The 20,184-nt window shown below is 44.3% G+C and overlaps 1 protein-coding gene across 2 annotated transcripts in view; it reads right to left on the reverse strand.

Annotated features, from left to right (window-relative positions):
• The window catches only part of TOPAZ1 (testis and ovary specific TOPAZ 1), a 2,616,805-nt gene that overhangs the window by 250,430 nt on the left and 2,346,191 nt on the right, over positions 1 to 20,184 (reverse strand). For both annotated transcript variants that reach the window (XM_069648829.1, XM_069648828.1), the window contains one exon: positions 14,353 to 14,517. In XM_069648829.1, coding sequence (XP_069504930.1) covers positions 14,353 to 14,517 — 165 coding nt within the window. The remainder of the gene's footprint in view (positions 1 to 14,352; positions 14,518 to 20,184) is intronic.

Below are 20,184 nucleotides of genomic sequence, written 5' to 3' on the forward strand. Positions count from 1 at the left end.
GATGTATTCGCCAGATCTCATGGATGACCACAAGCTAATGTACCATGCTGTATGCAATATGCCCAGCCTAAAGCGGGTGTATAAGGAGCGTCCATAAGGTGTATGAATTTAATGTAAGATGTTTTTGCATTGTCTGATCATATTAAACAGTAGAAAATCTGGGTCATTCTTCAACAAGCACCTTATTGCCTCTAGTTGTACCATCGCTTGTCTCTTTGCACTTTCTTTAGGTAATATTTTTAGTGTTCTATAGCAATCTGTGGGGTTATCCCAGAAGAATTTGGCATTCAGCATAATTAGCACTTGTTTCACAAGAACATCCCATCCACACCTTTTGGCACCTTCCAATTGTAAGATATTCTTCAGTGTCTCTCTGTAGGGTGCTAGGGTCTGTGAAGACCAGTCTTACCCAATATAAAACAAGCTTCAGGGCAATCTGGTCGGCTATAGGCCACATTTCAAGGTCCAAAATACCCACACAATGCTTACTTAGGCTAGTTTTGGCTTTAAGGAGTTGATCCAGCCAACCACCAGATTCGTTAAACCTAATCCCCAGATAATCGAAGAACGTAACCTGCTCCAACTTTAAGCCAGCTACCTCTATTTCCAGTAGACAAGTCTTAGAAAAAGGTGGTTTGAAAACCATACGTTTGGTTTTATTAGCATTCAATTCTGGTCCAAGGTCCTTGCACTAAAATATAAAGATATCAAGAGATACTTGCAGCCCCTTTGTTGTCATTGCAAGGATCACTGCATCATCAGTGGAAAAAGTAGGAGCACTCAAGGCTCTGACCTCCAATGCGTCCACTATTCCCTGGATATATATTGAAAAAAGAAGCAGAGCCAAGCTGCATCCTAGGCAGACACCCTTCTGGAAATCAAAGAGTGTCCATTGTTCCCCGTCAAGCCCATAGCGGACCACGGCCTGTGAATCCATATATAGTAGTTGTATTGCATCCACTAGTGGAACCGGTGCTTTCGTGCACTCCATAACTTGCCAAAGGCTTCCCTTGGTACTGCGTCAAAGGCAGTTTTAAGATCTCTGAAGATGGCATATAATTTTATTTTGAGCAATCTGGTGTATTTTAGTATCAATTAAAAAAAAGCAGAAAACAGGGGTCTACCGTACCCCTGCGGAATCCCTAATAATCCCAGAGTATTATACCCACTTGTGTAGTTCAATATGGAGCCCTTTCCCAAAGTTTCCCCAACACAATCCAATAGTGAAATCGGGAAGCCGTTTTCCGGCAATCTCTTCTTCTTTTATAAACTGGGACAATTACTGATGCCCTCCACGATCTAGGAACTTACATCGAGTAGATAGCAGCATTCAAAACCCTACACAAGACCAGGATCCAGGCGATCAGTTAATCTCTATAGAAATACACGGGTATCAAGTCCAGCCCTGCTGATTTTCCTAGTTTCTGTGAGACCAGGGCCTCTTCCACATCCTCTCTAGAGATCAATACACCTGTGTGTGGCGACATGGTCGAATCATTGATTTTTATCAGCCCATGTGCATTTCCTGGGGCCGCATACAGGCTGGAAAAGTAGCTCCTGCATGCATTCCCCGATACACAACAATGGCGAGCCTGCTCCCCATCCAACTCTCCCCGTGTAGCCAATTTCCAGAATCATGTCATGTCCCCATCCTCCAAAGCCAAATATAGACCCTTTCAGGAGGCTTTACATAGTCTCCTTTTTTCTTTATTAATAACACCCTATATTTGGCTCTTAGGTTATATAGGGAACTTTTGTCCAATGAACTTTGAGAACTTGCGCAAAAGACTATATCCCTCTTTGCCCTAGAACACTCCTCGTCATACCAGGGATTTGTCACCACCTCCCTCCTTTTAATCTCAACATTTGACATGGTCAAGAACGTTATTCATTTTTTGCCCAATGTCTCAAATTCCACAATTACAGTACTAGCTGACAGACTAGCATTACAGATATTCCCCACATTCTCCTCAATCGCTGCGTATGCCTCCCCTTTTAATTCCCTTTCAATCCAATATGCCCACTTCACCGTTTTCCTGGCATGGCCTTCTATTGCGATTGGTTGGTTTGTCCTCGGGCTAGCATCTTAGAGAGGCTCAATAATCCCAATGTAAGCATTAATGGACAGAGGGTTATGATCACTCTCACTCCTATAAACTACAACTAAATCCCCAGCTATGGACCAGTTGCTGCCAGTAATGAGGATATAGTCCATTTGAGAGGCCCCCCTTGGGAACCCTAAAAGTTGTACAATCTGGTTGGTCGCCTACCCATCTTCCATTACTGGCTCTAAGATTTAAGTTTGCTATAAGGCATGCTGATTCCACCGCCACTTTGAGTTCTTTTGGGGGGGGGGGTTGGGCCTGCAAGAATGGTATGGACAAAGAAATATCCCGGACTTCACAGAGATTTTCATAGGCATTCATTGTTTGCCAACAGATTCTCTACAGGATGTGCATGAGATTTGTTTCAGTTTCTTGAATCCCGGCTCATCCCCATTGGCTCTTGCTGCTCTCAGTCACTGGTTAGTTTTAGGGGCGTGATTTGTAGCAATCTTTCGCAACTCAGACTCCTTTGTCCCTCTAGGAGATTCTTGTCGGCTTTTGACACTTTGTATTGACACCATGATGTCCTCACTCAATGCACAGTACTTTGTTTCACTAAAATAATGGATTGCTTTCTTTCACTCTAATCAGCATTTAACATAACTGATGAGACTTCTTATGTTTTATACAATGGCTAGATTAGACTAAAAGTACTTTTCATTTACTTTGTGCTTTTCAGCGCTTGAAAAGGGTGCGTCCTGAAACAAGTTGTGCACACTTGAAACATGCTTTTGTAATTGTGAATAAAAACGTGGAAATTATATTACAATTTCTAATGGAACATTTTGATTTATTGCTAGCCTGAATTGCTATGGAGTGCTGACAGAGTACAGAAAAAACATATGTAACCTTTTGATTTTTCCTGTGTGATCAAGCACTGAGACCCATAGCTATGCATCATCCAATCACACTTTAAGCAAGGTGTGATTGGAGGCCGCTTTCTCGAAGACGCTTAGCATTTTTTCTGAATTCCTCCCACTCAGCCTGAGAGCTGTGTTTTGTGGTGCAATGTACTCTTTCAGGGGAACTAGAAGACGACGACGAAGGAGATCTTCTACATCTCTTTTTCGAGTGTCTAGACCTCGACGAGTGGTGGCAGCCACTTCGAGACCTAGACCGAGAATGCTTTCGACGGTGAGGAGACGAATGTCTCGACTCTACCGCGGAAACTTTCGAGGAAGTTAAAACTGACTTACCTCTCTCGAGCTTCCCCTTACGCTCCTTCAAGGCTTTCCTCACACTGGTGTTCGATTCCCAGACACCACAAACAGATCCTGTGAGGATCCGTCAACGACATTTTCTTCCCACAGTCTCTGCATTTTTTGAAACCGGACCGAGGAGTCTTCGGGTCGGAGGAGGAAGCCATCGAGTACGAGTCGGTTTTTTCGAGGAAATATGAATATATTTCGACTGACGAACTGAGCAACGGTATTCCGAGGCAAACGAAGCACGGAAAAACGGAACTGAGCAACGGACTCTGCTCGTGGCCATTCATAGGCATGATGACATCGGCGTCGATACGGTGGCAGTCGAGGAACACCTACTCGACGGACGTCGACGCACAGCGCCCTCTACTGGGAAAACATTTTTTCCGAGGCCAGCAAGCTGGAGATACAAATATCATAGATAAGGAATACGTCGGAGGACACAAACCCTTCGGAATTGCGGATTTGCGCCGGAAGAGCTTGAAAGTAGAGCCCAGGATGTCTTGGGGAACTTGAGGGGTGATCGATTCCGCATCTGCAGCCTGCACTTTACCACGAATATGTACGACCAATCGCAGTACACAAAGAAGCATCGACCCAGAACGTCTCGTAAATTGCTTCCAAATGCAATTCCAACTCTATTCATGCACACGCTGCCTCAGGTGAGTCACGGTTCATGATTTAGCTGTAGGCCTTGGGGTAGTGAACAGCTAACTACATGGACGGATTGAAGTTTTAGGTGTAAATGTCCCTTATAATACTTTTCATATTTACAAGATTACATTGCTTTATAACTAAACCCCATTTTGCTATACATCTGTCCTTGGTTTTAGGCGCATCATAGAAAACTATTTATGGGCACAGAAAACTATGCTATAGTGCCCTTGGAAATGAGCATAATCGTTTCGTAATCGGTTGCTTTCCATGCCAATTTCTTTCGGTTAGCATTTCTAATTCAAATCTAATTTTCCCTTTACAACTCCATGACAATGCAATGAATATCAAGGAGCAAGATTCTGCATCTATGTCTTTCCCGGAGTCAACAACAACTTTGAGCGCATATCAGGTAATTTTATTTCGCTATTCAGTTTCGGAAATGTATTATGTGTGGAATTAGAGATAATATGATAAAGTTTACGTATCCTGTCATTTGTTTATATAATGTTTCATTTATGGGTTTTTATTGATATGTACCATTGTCTGCATCCCATTGTGTGTGTTCAATTTCAATGTTTTCATCCGTACTAAAACAAGTACTGTGTTACATGGTGATGCTGGTACTTCGACTACAATTATATCATACTTTGAAGCTGATCCAGAGCCTGAGGTATGCATACTGACAGTTCCCTTGAATGAAAGAAAGTATATCGTACATTTGATACTATTAGTGACATTATTATAAACAAGAATCTTTTTCAAAACGCTTGAGTGCAACATTGCAATCAGTGGGTTTCGCACGGTGATCTCTGATCGAGTACACTAGCCATCAATCAGGAGAAATTCAAAATGTGTATTTTGACTAAATGACGTACAGTGTACGAGGATATCTATGTAAGCCATGTGTGCGAGGAAATAATTTGATTTCAAATATGATTGACTTTTTTTATCTATATTCTAGGGATGTATACAAGATCGGGAAATAAAAGAGGAGGCACGTGGATCCGAGGAGGCGGACCAACTTGCTGGTGCAGTCGTTACCAGTGAAGAACACGGTTTCACAGAAAATCAAGAAAGCAAGGGAAGCTAAAACAATTGCGATTACAAAAAGTGTTTTGGGCTGGTGTCTTGATAACATGCTTTTTTTAAAATCTGAAGTGCTATATACTGTTTCTTGGTTTTACATTGAACATGTTTTTACAACCCATCTCCTAGAGGCCCAGAAGTAAACGAACTTTGATGACACAGACAGCTACTAAAACCAGAGATGCTGCTTGCCAAACTGATTTCACCATGGAGCAACTATTATTTGAGGCGCAGCGTGTTCAAATCAATAAGCAGACTCGAGATGCCTATGCCCAATGGCCAGAAAATGAATTGAATGTGACCGGCGAAGCCAGCAAAGTGTTGTTGGACCATTGCTACAATGCGAGAACTCCACAAGATGAAGATGAAACTGAATATAATGATGATGCTTTTGAATTACTCGCAGAAACTTGACACAATCGACACCAGCAAAAAAGGGGCCACCCAACAATTGACATTGATGTTTTCTCCAATTCGTGTTCAAATAACACAAGCTGAAATTACAGAGACTGAAGCCCCAACACAATTGACAGAGGAACTTGCCAAAGACCTCGACTACAGTGCGTCCTGTTCGGCCGATATGTCCATCACAGTTGAGTCACAAAACACATAGTCTAATACAGGAGCCCAAATACATTGTATTCGACAGCTGCCTGGTGGAGATTATACTGATGCTGAAATGTGTCCATCCAGTGAGGGGGGAAGTATGCGGGAAGCCATTAATGTGACTCGTGTATCACAAAGCACTAACTTGAAAATACAAGCCACCTGTGATCTGCTCCATGCAAACTTTTCATGGTCCGCTCAACTGATGCTGGGGAAAGTGACAGCTGGAAATCTACTGTGTGCAGCAGCTTTACTTTTCAATGGCTCTACTTTTAATAAGTTGTCCAGTTTCTGTCAATTTGTGGGACTCCAGTTCCTTTCTAAAATGCAGTACTACAAATATCAACGTGAATATTTATTCCCTGCTATTAGTGAAGCATGGGAAATAGAACAAATGTCAATTGAAAAGACATTCTCTGACAAACGGTTCAGGCTAGCTGGCGATGGACAGTGCGACAGGCCTGGATTTTCAGCAAAGTACTGCACATACCACTTTCAGGACATGGAAACTAAAATAATTGTAAGTTCAGTGGTCGTGCAGGTGTCCGAATGTCAATCCTCAGTGGCCATGGAGAAACATGGTTTCATCAAATCCCTGGATGATCTCAAATCGAGGGGAATGCAAATTGACCTCATAGACACGGACAGACATGTTTCAATAGCCAAGACCATGAGAGAGCAGCTTCCAAATATTCGCCATCAATTTGATGTATGGCACGTTGCCAAATCAATCAAAATAATCTCTAGCAAAACAGAAAGTTGATGGCTGGAAGGTTTTGAATAAATCATAACCACGGGCAAAGCTCTGGGCAACCTTCCAGACCATCGTTTTTCAGCCTGCCAAGCCATTACAGAAGGGGAAAAACCATATGCAAATCAGGCTTGGTCCTACCCCAAAAGTGGCAGTCCAGCCCAAACTGCTAGGTCACATCCCTTCTGCACGAGACCACAAGCATCCCCAGACATGTTTCAGCCTTGTTGGGCGTCATCAGTGAGGAGTAGCTTCGGTCTCTAGGCCCGGCAGACTCGGGACCCACGTCTGGGCATACCCGTCCCACTCGGGGTGACTTTAGCAAAACAGAAAGTTGATGGCTGGAAGGTTTTGAATAAATCATAACCACGGGCAAAGCTCTGGGCAACCTTCCAGACCATCGTTTTTCAGCCTGCCAAGCCATTACAGAAGGGGAAAAACCATATGCAAATCAGGCTTGGTCCTACCCCAAAAGTGGCAGTCCAGCCCAAACTGCTAGGTCACATCCCTTCTGCACGAGACCACAAGCATCCCCAGACATGTTTCAGCCTTGTTGGGCGTCATCAGTGAGGAGTAGCTTCGGTCTCTAGGCCCGGCAGACTCGGGACCCACGTCTGGGCATACCCGTCCCACTCGGGGTGACTTTAGCAAAACAGAAAGTTGATGGCTGGAAGGTTTTGAATAAATCATAACCACGGGCAAAGCTCTGGGCAACCTTCCAGACCATCGTTTTTCAGCCTGCCAAGCCATTACAGAAGGGGAAAAACCATATGCAAATATGCATCAATCAAAAAAATCTCAGCTGCTGGGAAAAAAAGGTTCTGAAAATATGTTACAGTGGTCCCAGTCTTTCAGCAACCATCTTTGGTGGAGCTCCAAAACATGTGGTGGGTCTGTGGAAATTCTACTAGAAAAATGGCGGTCACTAACGCACCATTGTTCCAACGTTCACTCTTGGACAGAAAATCAACATTTCCACCAATGTGCACATGGACCTTTGTCGGAGGAGCAGGAACGCAAGAAGCGGTGGTTGATTCCATCTTCACCTCCACACAAAGCTCTTGAGAAGATCGTGTTTGATAAAACTCTATCAAGAGATCTGAAGGGACTCACAAAATTCTGTCACACAGGAGATTTGGAAGTGTTCCACAATATGTGCCTAAAGTACAGGCTCAAGAGATTGCATTTCACATAGACGGAATGCAATATAGGACAATACTAGCGGTATTAGCGCATAACGAGAATGTAGGGCGTGAACAATCAAGGACTTCGGGAAACTTTGGGATGCTTCGTTACACAATGGCCTTTACGAAAAGAAGCATAAAATGGGTGGTCAAGCCAATATACCAGGAAATGGAATTAGATTTTGTGAAATATCTTATTTTGACTGTCTTGGACATACATACTCATGGAATTGCGCACGATTTTGTTCCGACGACACATACATTACCACGAAACATTGCAAACGTGCCCTGTCCATCGATGGCAGAGCTCGTGGAACAGTTCACTTCCCGGTTCAAATGATTAGCAGCTAATTATTTGTTCAACAATGTTTATATCAAGTGTCCAAATAAAGCGTCCAATTTTGAAATCTATCCTCTTTGTGAATTTCTTTTGCAAGAAGTGCCTTTTGGGGAATGCCATACAGTGTAGCGCTGTGCTTTCACACTTCCCAGTTCCGTCAAGCTCTTCTGGGTCCTTAACTGATCGTGGGAGGGTCAGATGGAAAATAGCATGAAAGCAACTTTGGGGTTCTGCAGTTGCCTTACCAAACACTTGCCCAAATAGCTGAATAACTACGCATCCCACAAAAGGAATGAGACCTATGCTGGATAAGATACTTGGCACACAAGAACTACTGACTGTAAGCAAAACAGCGCATCAAAGGGGTTTGTTGGTGAGAAATGGGTGCATTCTGGCCTATATTTTCATGGGGGCATGTATTAGGGGTCGTTGCTAATGTAAGCAAGGAGTGGGTCGGTTGAGCCCCCCATACATTCTACGCGAAAGGGACCTCTTGCACTCGTGGGGGACGCCGTTACGCTCACCTGGCTCCCACAGGGGCGTCGGTCGGACCCGGACTGCTGCGGCCTCCACCCACGTGATGCGTAGTGCAGCGATGACTGACTGGATATGCCCTCCTAATCTTGTCTGCTTTGCCAGTAGAAATATTCTCCTACAAGTGGAGAGATCAATTTAGCCACTTGTGGATTCAAGTGATAGCACCCCCACAGTCCTCCCCAGTAATCACCTCTGAAGCGCCCTCTCAGCAATCTCACCTTATATTCTTGAAGGATGAGCTCTCCATTCTGCGAAGCACGCAGGGGCGCGTTGATGACCAGTTACTTAACTGGCCTGAAGATATTGGAAGAGTTGTAGACGAAACCTGACTCCAAAAGGTCCTGGCAAAGAGCCGTAAGTATATAGTTTGTAAGAGTTCAAAATGTCTGGAATTCACTCCTGTCCAATTCCTCTTTTAGCTTGCAGCTTTGACCCAATAAGAAGATTGACAGTTGAAAGCGCTCCGGTAAAAGTCTGTTACCCAAAACTGTCCGGTAAATAATGCCAAGGGTTAAACTTGCTGCTTTCTCCTTATCTTACAGGTGCGGCATTAGAAGGTGTGGCGTGCTGAAGAATTATACCTCCGGCGGTAAAATCAGGTAAGCGTATGGCAGCTAAAGAGATTGTCTCTGTCTGTTCTCTCTGCTCACCTTGTTGTTTCTTGTCCCCCTTAGGTGCCGGGATTCGGCGAAGTAAAGATGGAGACAGCGCTGGATCGAAGAGATGCTGCGTGGAACGGTGAGTATGGCGCGGCGCTGCTGCTGGCGATGCGACACGTTTAAAACAAAGTCTTTCCTCTGGTTTGAAGATGCGATGAATCCGGAATCAGGTAAGAAATCGGGTAATACTCTTGTTCTAACCTTTGCTTCTTTCCTTCTTTCTAGGAGCTCCAGGTTCGAGGCGGGAGTGGCAGAAGGCTGGATGATGCTGCTGGCATGTTGAGCGTTACGCTGCTGGATGCAGAATAACGCGAAGCGTGTGCTGCGCTTCGGGTGTGGTTTAAATAGCCTCCAAAGTAGTCCCAGGTAGGTATTCCTCCCCGACCACACCAGAGTAACAAAATCGTCCCTAAGGTAAAGTAGTCCCTTCCAGGCCTCACATGGGCTTGGATCTTCTAGCAGCATGGTCTGCATCAGGTAAGTGTGCACCTATGAGCCTGGCGCCAGGACTGATGTCCTATATGAGCCTGGCGCCATAGGCGCCAGGACTGAACCCAGACAGCCCCTAGCAGGGGTTGCTGGGTTTTCTCAATGCGACATGATGCCTGCTCCCAGGGCTGATGGACGTGGTCTGGATGCCCGGGGTTATGCATCATGACAGACGCTTCCTTGGCCCTTCTGCAGCCATGGGGAAAGACGGCCCCGACATAAGCAGTGGTGGGGCTATTTCTAGACACACTTGGACTCCATTTTGTGTACCCTCGACTTCAACTTTGGACTAGGCCGCATTCTGGTATTGCAAAGTCTCCCCTCCCCTCAGCAGCGCCGCGCACAGCGAGCACTGACAGCCCCACCTTTTCCCTCCTGCGTGTGTGCCTCCCAAGTCCCTTTCTCAAGGATGCGCTGAGACAAGATATTGCGAGCAAAGAATGTATTTATTTCATTCTTCCTCTGAGATCACTGTCCTGTGTGGGACTGGGCGAAACCATGACTTGTAGTTCATCCATCTCAACAAATCTGCTCCTGCACCTCTCACACCCGCTGCTGGAAAATTACTGCTTGTTCAACTTTGTGCCCCTCCAAAGCTATTCTTTTGATGTACCAGAAGTGTGACCCTTCCTTGTTGACCACCCCAGAGTGCCTCCTAATAAAACAAGACCCCAGTCAAAGTATATTCTGTCCTAAACCAACATGTGTCACTCCACCCTCTTCTCGCCCTGATGTGCCAGACCTATCAGCTATCAAGCCCGACCCCCACAGGTAACCACAGGGGCAAGACCCCCACATCCTTCACCTCGCTAGTGACCCAAAGTGTGATAGTACAAACACACGTGTGCAATTTATAGGCCCCTAATATATACTTAAAAGGTATAGTGATGATCATTATTTAATGCATGTCTAGGATAAGTGTGTAGATCAGTGTGGGGATTGAGCGCCTTCACTATCGGATGTCTTATCACAGAAGCTGATCTTTGATTTGCAGCCCTCGGAGTCTTACGATTTCAAACGCAGTGGGGGTAGGTGACAGCGTTACCAGAATATATGACCAATCCAGAATAGGTATATGGGGAGTGAGGTTGAGGTGGTGCAGGGTTAGAATCTGGAAACCAGATGCGTTCAACAAGAAATGGGGTCATGGATTCAGGGGACCGCAGCCTCGCAGGAGGGGGTTGCAGCAGGGCTTGCTCTGACATTCTCGTACAAGCACATTTTGACAGGGCTCGAGACTGGCTCCTTGCAAACATTTTTACGGGATTTGCCGTGTGAACAGGAGACGGGCTGAGCCGACAGGCATTTGGAAGTAAACTAACTGTTTTCATAAAAAAATTTAAAAAGTAAATTACTAGAAAATTTGCACGGCATTGGTGGGTGGCAGCAAAAAATTAATTTGTTTTTAAAAATATTTCTAATGCCACTGAAGGGCTATTCGCTCTCATTCGGAGTGAAGGTCAGCGCCTTTGAATTTTGCTTGCGAGCTGAGCAAACCCACGCATCGTACACAGTTATTCGACCTTGGAAGGGAGGATTCCGAAAGGAATGAATGAAGGGAGGGGTGTAATACCGTCAAATATGTTAAGGTTCACCATTCCAAAACTGGACAAAGGAATATGCAATTTCATTTTATGAAAATTCGTTGATCTGAACCTAGTCTATGCATTACGCCGAGAGAATAGAAAAGCCGAATATTATGTAAGTTTTACTGTAGACGATGTTATAGACGAACGAGTCAAGGTTTCACCGTTATTGCTGGCTTACAGTGTAATGGGTTGTTCTTTGTGGCATAATGCAATGACACACAAAAACAACCTGTGTGTGTACCTGTCTTTGTCCCGGGCACATGGTCAGTCCAGCATCGAAATGCATGTAGTCCACATCTGGGTTCCCCCAGGTTGCACATACGCCAAATTCTACGCTAATATTTAGTTAAAACTCTGTCTATGTGTTCTTCGAATTGTAGCGTCAGCTACCGCATCCCATTGTGAGCTAAACCTACTCCATGGCACTAACCTCTCAAGTAAATTGTAGACTACTTTCCACGTTGTTTTATCTGTGTTCCCATTGTTTCAAGTTTGTGTTCATCATTAGTTTTCACACGGTGCAAAATTAATGGGTAAACTGATAAATAATAATAAAGAACGGCTACTGAGACACATTTCTGTTATGTTTTCCAAACAGCTACATCCTGCCTTTTTGCAATTGTCCTCGATTCCAGATACCAATTGATGGCTTCTTTAACAGGCAGCTGTAGATACACTTAAATGGCTGGATCACCATGACGCTGTTTTGGGACTATCGCCACGGGCCGATATGCCCTTTCGCGGTCCCAGCGCTTAAGGAGCAAACTCACATCGTTTACGGTGGCCTAGCGCCAAGCTAATACTGAAGCCTTGCGATTCACGGTGCATCCAATGCGCTTCTTATACCCAAAAGGAAAACAGTGTAACTCACAAAAATTTGTGGATCGAGAACAAAGAAAAAAATGTCCCATTTGCTTGAATATGGCAATCGCCGGAATGTTCTGAGCATTTATTTTGAAATTAAAGTACATTACAAATTTTAGAGTTTTGCAATTTCCTTTAAAAGTATATTTTATATTCAAAATTGGGACCCGCTGGGTTGTGAGATGATTTCTGTTGATATTACGGGTTCTGCGTCAACTTATGTTAACACGTAGGTGATGACTGGGTGTGTTTGGCTACGCTGCCCAGTAACGTCATCGAGATAGGCGGAGAATATCACTAGGGTTGGTGATGTCAGCCTCAGGGGTGGGGGATAGGATTTAGTGCCGACAGAGCAGTTCACCTTCGGGCGATGCGGCAACGGATAAGATTAGCACAAGATGGCTGCGCCCTGCTGCCTTATTTCACATGTGTAAAAATGAGGAAAACTACGGTAAGGTGCATAGGAAATGTTTGCACGATCAATCAACGTATGCTTAAAAACACATGCCTGATCCCTCTGGACAATCATATTTTTGAGCGCACTATTCCTTTAAGCGAAATCTCAGGAAGTTCATCTGTCTGCAACCGCATGGGAAGATTGTAAGTAGCTTGGGAGGACATTCCATGCATTTAGTTCTGCACGATAATTTTATATCTCTGGCATTCATCAATTGTCTTGCACCAGTCAGTTCGCCACATTTTATTTTTACTGCATCAGGCCTGTTTAGTAGGGTCTCCCAAGTGGATCCAATTTCATCCAACCAGTTCAAACATTGAGTTTTCCATTTAGCTATGATGGATACTAAAATCGAGTCCTGTGGTGCAGTGATTTTTTTAAAAAAAGATAAAAGCTTTTATTTACTCTCAATCCACTAATTCTCTTTCTTATTTCTTTGACACAACACTGCTTTTCCAAAACACATTTCCCTATTCATTAACTGTTAAACGTATCCCACTTTGTGGCTTCTAGTGGAGTTTGTCACCCTTTGTAGCCGCTCTGTCCTTATTTGCCACTGAGCTACAGATATGGAAAAAAAAAACACCTTCCCCTTTAACCCGTAAAACTAAAATCTTACAATGAAAATGTCAAATACTTTACTGACACACAAGAAGAAAGAGTAAAATCACTAACGGTTAACAGCAAAAGGAGTAATAACTTTGACCAATGACCCATAATAATAAAATACTATACTGTAAAGGGCTACAGCATTGGTTAGACTGTGAAAAAACAATAACACTAAGGGGCTATTTTATAGTTTGTTTCACTCCAAGTGCAATACTGCTGCCAAATACAAGGTTTCCGAGATTTCTTTAGCAGTTACGTGATTATATTAGTTCCACCAAAACGCACCCACTATGTGCCAATAGTATTGACTGAATTTGCAATTTATGCTCTGGTTAACAGATTGTGTTCTCCATTACAGACTGTAAATACCATCAATGACAAATGTATTCCCTCTCAATTCAAGTAATCTGAAGCAGTGGATTTCCCCACATCCCTTCAGGGATAAGTGCGCTGGGTGGCAGAAAAAACAATTCCAACACCAAGCCTCTGACATAATCAAGGGTTGCACTACCTTTAGGGTTCCTTAAGTTGGATAGAGGGAGGTCCCTCACTCCACGGACATAGGAAAACTCTGCTTGACATAATTTACCAGCAGGTTTGTCCACTTTGGGACTGCAAACAATAACAGAATGCCTAAGGGGATGTTGTTTCAGTGAGCGGGGTATAGTACGTATAGGAGCAAAGGTTATTTTGAGGTGGTGTGTGTTCGCTTTAAGAAGAACACCTAATTTAGGTTGGTGTTAGATTACCAACCTAAAAAAACTTAGTTTTTTTTATTTAACAAGAAATTTAACAAATGTATACATAGAGCAAAATCAGATGGGGCTTGGACTGTCATTTACAGGGGACTGAAGTGCAACTGATTAATGTATCAGTTTCTGCGGGGTGCATTGTAATAACATACAGATGTTTTCTAACTGTATACTTAAAGGGGTAACTGTGTTAATAGTCACATTTGCTCAGGAATTGCCAAGAGTGAGGAAAGTTTCAAAAATGGTAAAAATATCTTTATTGTCTCTCTTACTCAAAATGATTCTTTTGAATAATTCTTTATTAGTCAATGTTTAGCTTAATGCAAAAGTGACACTAACAATAGTTTGTCTGGTGCTATTACCTGCCGACACCAGAAGTGGACCACAATTACACTGGGAGTTGAGTGGAAGTGCCAACGTTTTAACATCGAAAGAAATGATGTATGTTTGCCTTCTACTTACCAGTAGCATCTTGCAAACCTGGCAAATGTTGCAGTATTTCAAACGTTTGCTGATATAAACTCTTCTCGAGTGACTGATGTGCAAGCAAGCAAAGCAGATTATGTCGAGTCAGAACATCCATTGTTTCACAAGGCCAGAGGGGTGTGCTTATTACCCATTCCGAGACTGTAGGAAAAAGAATAAAAAATACAATCTGATAGTAACTGATAAAGAATAAGAACAGTTCATATAATTGAAGGAATGGGATAGTTTGTGCAAACAGTATAAGCTGACTAGCAGACACAAATATCACAAAGGTAAACACAATTGTAATTTGCTTACTGATACCATAAAATTGACAAAATAAACAAAAGGACTTAGTTAATCATTGCCTGCTGTGAGAAACCAAAGGGTGTCTCACCCGCTAGTAACTGTGGATCTCTCGCCATCGCCTTTGGATCCAGACCCTGGGGGTGGACCAGTGCGGGAGGATAACCTGGGTGAGGAGTGTTCGGGAAGTGGTGGTGAGATAGCCGATGGTGTGACACAGTATTCTCCCCTGTTTTGTTCATCTACCCCATTCTATTTTTTAGGATACGCCGAGATTCCAACTCACCCCCGCCCCTTTTTTACACAAACACTGGGCAGAGGAAGAGGGTGACAGAGTAACAAGACTAACTCTCATACATCGGACTGGACATGTCCCGCTAATCAGGTCAGGCGAAGTCAGGCACTTGACTTCAAATGCATACACCTGATACCAATTAGCTCTCCTCACATGGATAAAAGGCAACACCTAAAGAGACACTGTGAGCAAGGCAGAAATTCGAGTATGAGCAGACCTTCTGGGACAAGAGTGACCCTACTGGAGCAGAGCGACAGACCTTGGGGCGAGAGCTGCGGGTAGAAAACCACAAGAGTTCCCTACTGGAGGTAGTTGCCTCTGTCAGGCCACAAAAGATATGTGGAGGAGGCCAGAGATCCCACAAGTGAAGTCTGCATTGTGTTTAAAGGACACCAGCGACCCTCCCGGGTGAACGACAGAGTTGGGGAGGCGAGGCCAAGTCTGTGGTACTAACCTTGACTTGTGAATTAGCAATTGAAAAACCCAGGAAAAGACGCACACAGCCGGTGAGTGTTAATGGTCTTTTCATCGAAAAAGATACAAGAAACAGTGAAACCATCGAAGCAAATGCATCAAAAATAATTGCATCGAAATGCTATGTTTGACATTAAAAGTACATATCCATCGAAACTTGTCCATCGAATATAGGAATGGGCATGTTTCGATGGATATATATACTTTTAAATGTAAAAGATAGCAATTTGATGCATTTATTTTGCACGTTAAAACGATACATGGAGCTGTCCAGTGTTGAAATGTTGGCACTGGCCAGCTCCTTGTAACATTTTAATGTTTATTGTATATAAACCCCACGCACACCCCTCCTTAACCCTAACCCAACCCTAACTAACTCTAACCCTAAACCATCCTCAACCCTAAATCTAACCCTTAATATAACCCCCAATGTTTATTGTATATGGGGGGGGGGGGTTCCATCCCCCAGCACCTCCAACCCCCACCCCCTTAACCCATCCCTAACCCCAATCCCAACCCTAAATCTAACCCTAAAACTAACCCCAACCCTAAATCTAACCCTAAATCTAACCCTAACCCTAAATCTAAATCCAACCCTAACGCTAAATCTAACCCTAACGCTAAATCTAACCCTAACCCTAAATCTAACCCTAACCCTAAATCTAACCCTAACCCTAACCCTAATTATCCATTGCAATTATCCATCGAAATGTATTCAATGAATATGCTTTTTCCGATGGAAAAACAATTCAATGAATACATTTCGATAGAAATGTATTTGATGAATACATTTTCGATGGAAAGTCCAGATACCGCCCGTGAGTTGCCAAGTGACCTGAGAGACTTCTGTATTAAAATTTGAAATAGAAACATTTTATCGCAAGTGAAGGCTGCACTGTGTGGATGAGACGCGAAGAAAGGCAGACCTGAGTGAACCTTGATGTAAAGAACAGCTGTGAAATCAGCGACACTAAGTAACGGAGTCTCAGTGAAAGGTACTTTGTTTAAAGCGAGAGAGCGAATGAACAGCAAAAGTGAAATAAAGAAGATTATTCCCACAGAAGGGAAGAGTGAAAGTAAAACGAGTCAAAGTGGTCTTGCAGTGGTCTGAAAGGTAAACCACGTGCATTCGAAATTCTTCGATATCCAAAAATGGTCCAAGCCCGACATAGGGAGACCTAAAGGGAAGTAAGCTTGGGGAAGGGAGTCCCCCATGCAAGTTTGTGATGACCTTTATTGTGAGAGGTCTGAGCTTGACAGAGGGGAACCTACGAGAACTGTGTGGTGAAAGGTCTGTGCCCGGCAGAGGGGGATCTTTTGTAAAGTTTTGGTTCAAACATTATTTTTGAAGTCAGAGAAAGAGACTTTAACATGGAAGGACAGGCGGGCCTCGATCTACGGATTTGAACTGTGTTGGAAGCCAAGCCAGAGTGCGTCATCCTGCCTACAAGGATCGACTTACTCCGTGAGGCCCAATGTGGGGAGGAGATCTGGTCAGCCACAGTTCCATTTGAACACCCATTTTTCCTTTTGCATACATTTCTCATTTTTACACTTTTTTGTACAAGCGATAGGGCAGACGAACAAGTTACTTCTTACCTTGTAACGTTCTTTCGATGGGATGTTCCTCCGACGTATTCCTTATCTTAAATATCTCTTTCCTTATTTGCTGGCCTCGGAAATTTTTTCTCTCTAGAGGGCGCTGCGCGTCGACGTCCGCCGAGTCGATCTCCCTCGACAGCCGCCGTATCGACGTCAACGTCATCCTGCCTATAAAGGCCGCGCGCAGCATCCGTTGCTCAGTTCCGTTTTGCAGCCCACAATAATTCTTTCTGGACTCAACTAATCACCCTGAAGGAGCGTAAGCTGCAACAAGGGAAGTAGTACTGCAGGGATGGATGGGAGGGTCGATAAGGAATATGTCGGAGGAACATCCCATCGAAAGAACATTACAAGGTAAGAAGTAACTTGTTCTTCGAAGGGATTGTGTCCTCCGACGTATTCCTTATCTTAGATAGGCCCCCATAGCAGTATTCTGTTATTGGAGGGGGGAGTACTGACTTCATGCTTCCTCTTATTGATGAATAGAGTGCAATACTGCCCTTCCAAACCTAGTTTCCTGACTGGAGGAGGAATCCAAGTTGTAAAACCGTGTAAAGGTATGGACGGACGACCATGTGGCAGCCGCACAAACGTCTCGAACCGGCACTCCTCTTTTGAGGGCTGATGAAGCTGCGATACCTCTGGTCGAATGAGCCCTAAGATTTTGAGGGGGCTCTTTTCCTGCCAGTTTATAACATTCCAAAATGGCTAAAATAATCCATCTGGAAATGGTCTGCTTAGTTATCGGTAGCCCCAGCTTGTGACCTGCGTAGCCTACAAACAGCTGGTCTGCTTGTCTTATCCTAGCCAGTCTACTAATGTAAAAACTTAAAGCCCTTCTTGGGTCCAGCCTGTGTAACCTCTCTTCCTCTTTCCCCGGATGGGGAGGAGGATAGAAAGATGGAAGGGTAATCTTCTGTGTGATATGAAATTCAGAAACCACCTTTGGGAGGAAATTAGGCTTCACTTGCAGAACAACTTTGTCTTTGTGAAAGATTGTATGAGGGGGTTTACAAGAAAGAGCTTGTAACTCGCTCACCCTTCTAGCAGATGTAAGTGCTACTAATAAAACAGTCTTAAGGGTAAGAAATCTTAACGAACAAGAGTGGAGTGGTTCGAAAGGTGTGCCCATCAGGAAAGTTAGGACTAAATTTAAATCCCATAGGGGAACCTGGAATGATCTTGGGGGATAAACGTTAGTTAACCCCTTTAGAAACTGTATTACCAAGGGTAACTTGAAATAGGATGGTTCTTCCGCAGTGCGCTTAAAGATGGATAGCGCTGCGAGATAGCCCTTGATGGTGCCAACTTGAAGGCCTGAATTCGCTAAATAAAGTAGGAAGGACAAAACCATTGGTGTACCACATGAAAAGGGATCTATATTCTTTTCCCTACACCAGCTGCAAAATCTGTTCCAACGGCAGCGGTATAAGGATTTTGTTGCTGGCCTTCTTGCCGAAAGCAACACCTCCATAACGTCATCAGGGAGGTCCCAATCCTTGTACCTCAGCCTTTCAGAAGCCAAGCGTGAAGGTTGAGGGTTTTGATGTCTGGATGGAGAACCTGACCTCCCTTCTGTGAGAGCAGATTCTCTCTGAGTGGAAGTCGAATTGGAGGGCAGATGGACAAGTCTAGAAGGTTCGGGTACCACGTTCTCCTGGCCCAATCCGGGGCAATTAGGATCATGGTTTTCCGGAATCTTCTCAACCTCCTGATCATTTGAGGAATGACAGGGACCGGTGGAAACGCGTACAGGAGTGGAAACTCCCAGTCCACTATGAACGCGTCTCCCAGAGCTCCTCTCGGGGGAAATTCCCTTGAACAGAACAGATCACACTTCCTGTTGACACTGGTGGCGAATAGATCCACCTGAAGGGTTCCCCAAAGGGCGAAGAACTCTTGAAGGACTTCCTGAGCTAGTTCCCACTCGTGGGAGACTGTGCTCTGCCTGCTCAGAGCGTCCGCTGTCAAGTTCTTCTCTCCGGCTAGGTGAACTGCCGATAGAGAGATTCCTTCTTGGATTGCCCAAAACCAGAGCTGCATCGCCTCTCTGCACAGAGGTAGTTATCCTACGCCTCTTCTTTTGTTGAGGTAATGCATGGCCACTGTGTTGTCCGTCATTATCAGGACATTCTTTCCTTGAACAGATGGCAGAAAAGCCTTCAGCGCAAGTCTGATGGCCCTCGGCTCTAACAGGTTGATATGTAGTCTGGACTCCGATGGAGACCAACGACCGCTGATGGTCAAGTCGTTGGCGTGGGCTCCCCACCCCGTGAGTGAGGCATCCGTGACTACTGTTATCTCCGGCCAAGGTTGCCAAAACTGCTCTCCTTTCAGAATGTTCTCCTGAAAGGCCCACCACTGAAGGTCTCGAGCCACCCTGTCGGGAACCTGAAGATCATCTGTCATTCTCCCTGAGAATTGTGACCACTGAGTTCTCAGTGCCCACTGGAGAGATCTCATTCTCAGGCGAGCCTCTGGCACTAGGAAAATACAGGATGCCATGAGGCCTAGCAACCTCAAAGAGTCGAAGGCTGGGAGATGTTGGGCATTTTGAAACTTGGTGACCATCTGTAGAATATCTTGAGCCCTCACCTCTGGTGGCGAGGCTTTTCCCAGGGAAGTGTCCAGGATCGCTCCGATGAACTGGAGTCTCTGCGATGGTATCATTTGTGACTTCTTTAAATTGACGGAGAAGCCCAGTCTGTGAAGGGAGTGGCAATCATGATCTAGCTGGATCTGAGCTTGTTCCGAAGATACAGCTCTGATCAACCAATCGTCCAGGTCGGGGTAGACGTGAATCCCTTCCCTCCTTAGATTTGCAGCCACTACCGATATTAACTTGGTGAAGACCCTCGGGGCGGAAGTCAGCCCAAATGGCAGCACTCGAAATTGATAATGAGAGTTGCCAATTGCGAACCTCAGGTATTTCCTGTGTTTGAGATGGTGGTCGGTCAAAATACCGAAAATAAAATCTCGAATTACAAAAAGCACGAATTAAAAATCTCGAAAAAAAATATCAAATTTTTTATTTATTTATTTATGTGTTTTTGGGGTCAGGTAAGTAAAAAAAAGGGGTAAAATAAAAAAAAATGAAAAAAGGGGGGTTGGGGGGGAACCCCCCATTTTGAAAAAAAAACATTGAAAAAAAA

The sequence above is a fragment of the Ambystoma mexicanum genome, chromosome 2q (genome assembly GCF_040938575.1).
Source record: "Ambystoma mexicanum isolate Mex_15411 chromosome 2q, UKY_AmexF1_1, whole genome shotgun sequence".
NCBI classification, from domain to species: domain Eukaryota; kingdom Metazoa; phylum Chordata; class Amphibia; order Caudata; family Ambystomatidae; genus Ambystoma; species Ambystoma mexicanum.